This window comes from Herpailurus yagouaroundi, unplaced genomic scaffold (genome assembly GCF_014898765.1).
Source record: "Herpailurus yagouaroundi ecotype Mexico unplaced genomic scaffold, PumYag 403, whole genome shotgun sequence".
Classification (NCBI taxonomy): domain Eukaryota; kingdom Metazoa; phylum Chordata; class Mammalia; order Carnivora; family Felidae; genus Herpailurus; species Herpailurus yagouaroundi.
The window spans coordinates 2,064,072-2,066,824 of record NW_024412620.1 but is presented as its reverse complement, the minus strand read 5'-3'; the positions used below and the strand labels follow the sequence as shown (position 1 = coordinate 2,066,824).

At 53.5% G+C, this 2,753-nt stretch overlaps 1 protein-coding gene across 3 annotated transcripts in view; it reads left to right on the top strand.

The window, feature by feature from the left end:
* The first annotated feature begins 1,261 nt into the window (after nucleotides 1–1,261).
* FCAMR (Fc alpha and mu receptor) overlaps nucleotides 1,262–2,753 on the top strand; it is a 13,070-nt gene continuing 11,578 nt past the window's right edge. For all 3 annotated transcript variants that reach the window (XM_040463526.1, XM_040463527.1, XM_040463525.1), the window contains exon 1: nucleotides 1,262–1,674. In XM_040463526.1, the coding sequence (XP_040319460.1) occupies nucleotides 1,636–1,674 (39 nt within the window). In that variant the 5' untranslated portion in view covers nucleotides 1,262–1,635. The remainder of the gene's footprint in view (nucleotides 1,675–2,753) is intronic.

The window sequence follows — 2,753 nt, the reverse complement described above, 5'->3', positions numbered from 1 at the left end:
CTCCAAAAAGGACCTTTCTCGAGGGTTTGATTATCAAAACACACCTGCTCTCTGTCGCTGTAAGCTAAGCTATTAATATTATCAGCTAACATTTACCGATATTTTACTACATGCCAGGAACGTTAAATTACATGGATTGTCACACTTAATCCACCAAATAATTTATGAGGTAGGTGCTATTAGCTCCTGTTCTCAGATTAGGAAAACAGGGGCTAAAACGGATAAGTAATCTTACCCATATCGCTTTCCTAGTAAAAAGTAGGGCTGGTATATTAACTTGGAAGGAGTCTGGCTCCAAAGTCTGTGTGATCAACCACGCAGCTCCGGAAGGAGCTGGGAATGGAAAATCTGGCCAAGTATTAACCCTCTCTTTCCACCATTCAGTTCCGGGGATAAGCAGGGCCGCCATGCACAGTGTTTCGGGTTGTGCGCTACTTAAGCATGCCACGGCTAAGGGGATGCCCTTTCCCTTGTAGATGTATTCTAACTTATATGAGAGGCGATAGGTGTTGGTGAAGATGTGAAGCTTCTAACCAAGTCCCAGGGTAGCAGCACACATCTCCGTGCACACAGAATCTGGCACACACACGTGCACGACACCACCTTGTCCCAGCCACACGCCAGACATCCCACGGTATTATTTTTTGTCCTCTCCTATTGCTCTCGGGGACACAGCTCCTACCCCCAAACTGTCTTCCAAACCTGGAAGGGTGAATGCATGAGCCAAACAAGCTGCCACCTCTAATTATTGCACAACAAGATGTCAACCGCCTTGCTTTTTCTAAAGGAGACGTGTCCTTTCTACCTGGCACAAGGGTGCTCTCTGGGGGCCCTGGTGAGGACCTTCTTTTAGAACCAACAGAGGTAGGCATTACATCCCTTACGAGGAAAAGAGCCCACCCATGACATATTTCCCAAAGCAAAATGTTGGGGTTATGTTTAAGCCTGTCGGCTGTCCTTCCTCCTTCGGGATGAGCCCCGTGTGTCAGTGCTCTCTTTCCGTGGAGGTCATCTCATTTCCTGGACGGCGCTTTGGCTGGAGCATGAATTAGCAACTGTCAGGCATGCAGTTGAGCAGGGAGTCCGTGACCCGAACCGGCTCTCCCTGGGAGCCTAAGGGGTCAGGCCAGCAGAAGGCACCAGCTGCCCAGCCAGACCATAGGGGAATTCCTCTCCTGAATTTTCTCCCCTCCCCAGATTGTCTCATCATCACCCTACAGGGGTCAGCTAAACTGGGGCATCCTGAAAAATCTGGGGCTCTGGACTGGAGGGGAAATGAGAAGTGGAAGAACGGAGATCCGTGTGTTTTCTTTGATGCCACTGTCACCACCCCTGGAAGAGTTCTTCAAGAGTAAGTGACAGGAAGGACCACAAGGAGCCAGGGCTGGCTCCCCCCTACAAGAACTAGAAGCCGAGGCCCGATGTGCCCTGACTTGCTGCAGGTGTGGAGGGGCGAGGGGCACAACTACGTCTCGCACTTGAAGCTTCCGGGGCTATAGCCCCAGCTGCTTTCCAGCGCTCCGGTGCTGCCTTCTCAGTCTCAAGGTTAGAGGGAAGACGCTAGAAGGTGTCCAAACACCAGCATCTCAAAGAGAGAAAAAGAAAAGTCCGGGTGGATTTTACTTCTGGGCTGAGATGGATAGAGAAGCCTCAGCTAAGCCCGGAGAAGGACAGGTGAGATGCGGCTTCCCCCCTCCGCCTACCCCCCCCCACCCCAGGCTGGGGTCCTGTCTCCCAGTGGGGGGTGGTGAATTTCTGCAGCAGTTCTCAAGCATGCATTCAGGGGCCCTCCCCACAGCAGGCCGGGCTCACTCCCAGGGGGCCAGGAAAGGTCTGTGTTGTCCAGGCTGCAACATTGCAGCCTCCCACCTCCCGGCTCTCCTGATGCCCTCGACTCTCCCTCCCACCAGAGTGCAAGACTCCTTTGAGGCCCTAAGTAATGTAGAACCAACAAATGTCAGAAAGAGAAGGAAACATGGAGATCCACAAAGTTCTTCTGCTATAGTGGAGACAAGGATGCATTGTTCTAGGTCATTCCATCAGCCACAGGCAAAGCAAAAGCTCCTGAGTCCTGGTTCTGTGCACTTCTCTCTGTACCACAGGGGCTCATTTCTTTCTTGTCAGCTGCCCCAGGGGTAGGGAATAGGAGAGGAGTGGGCCTGGTAGGGGGTGGGGGGGGGGGGGGGGGGGGGGGGGGGGGGGGAGTGGGTAGGGGGTGGCCAGTAGGGATCCGGGGAGTCGTAGAGCAGCCTGTGTTGAAGATGAGATAGATGTCCTTCCTGGCAGGACCAGGGGATGAGAGTGCCCCCCCCCCACCATGTGGCCCTCACCCCCTAAGATGTTGTGCATTATAACAAAGGCCTGTAGCCCCAGGCTGCTGAGTTAGGGCCCTCTGTATCCTGGAGAAAGGCTTTCTGAAGGTCATTGGCAGGGTGGGGGACTTGGAGACATTTCCTCCAATATAGTCTTTTCAGCCTCGGATCAAGGCTAATAGCACCCTGGAGGCCTTTTATCTCACACTCTGTGCTTCCTCATTGCCCCTCGGAGGCCAGGCGGCTTTTGCTCCTGCCTAGAGATTGCTGCCCCAGGGGACTCCAGAGGAAGCGGGTGGTGTGGTCTACAGACTTTGACCTCAACCTGTGCTGTGTCAGCACCTAGTGCGTTAGGAAAACCAGCCCTAGGAACCTGGGCTTGGTGGACATTAATCAAACAAACAGATTAGGCGCAGGCACACCTGGAGAGCCTCTGGGGGA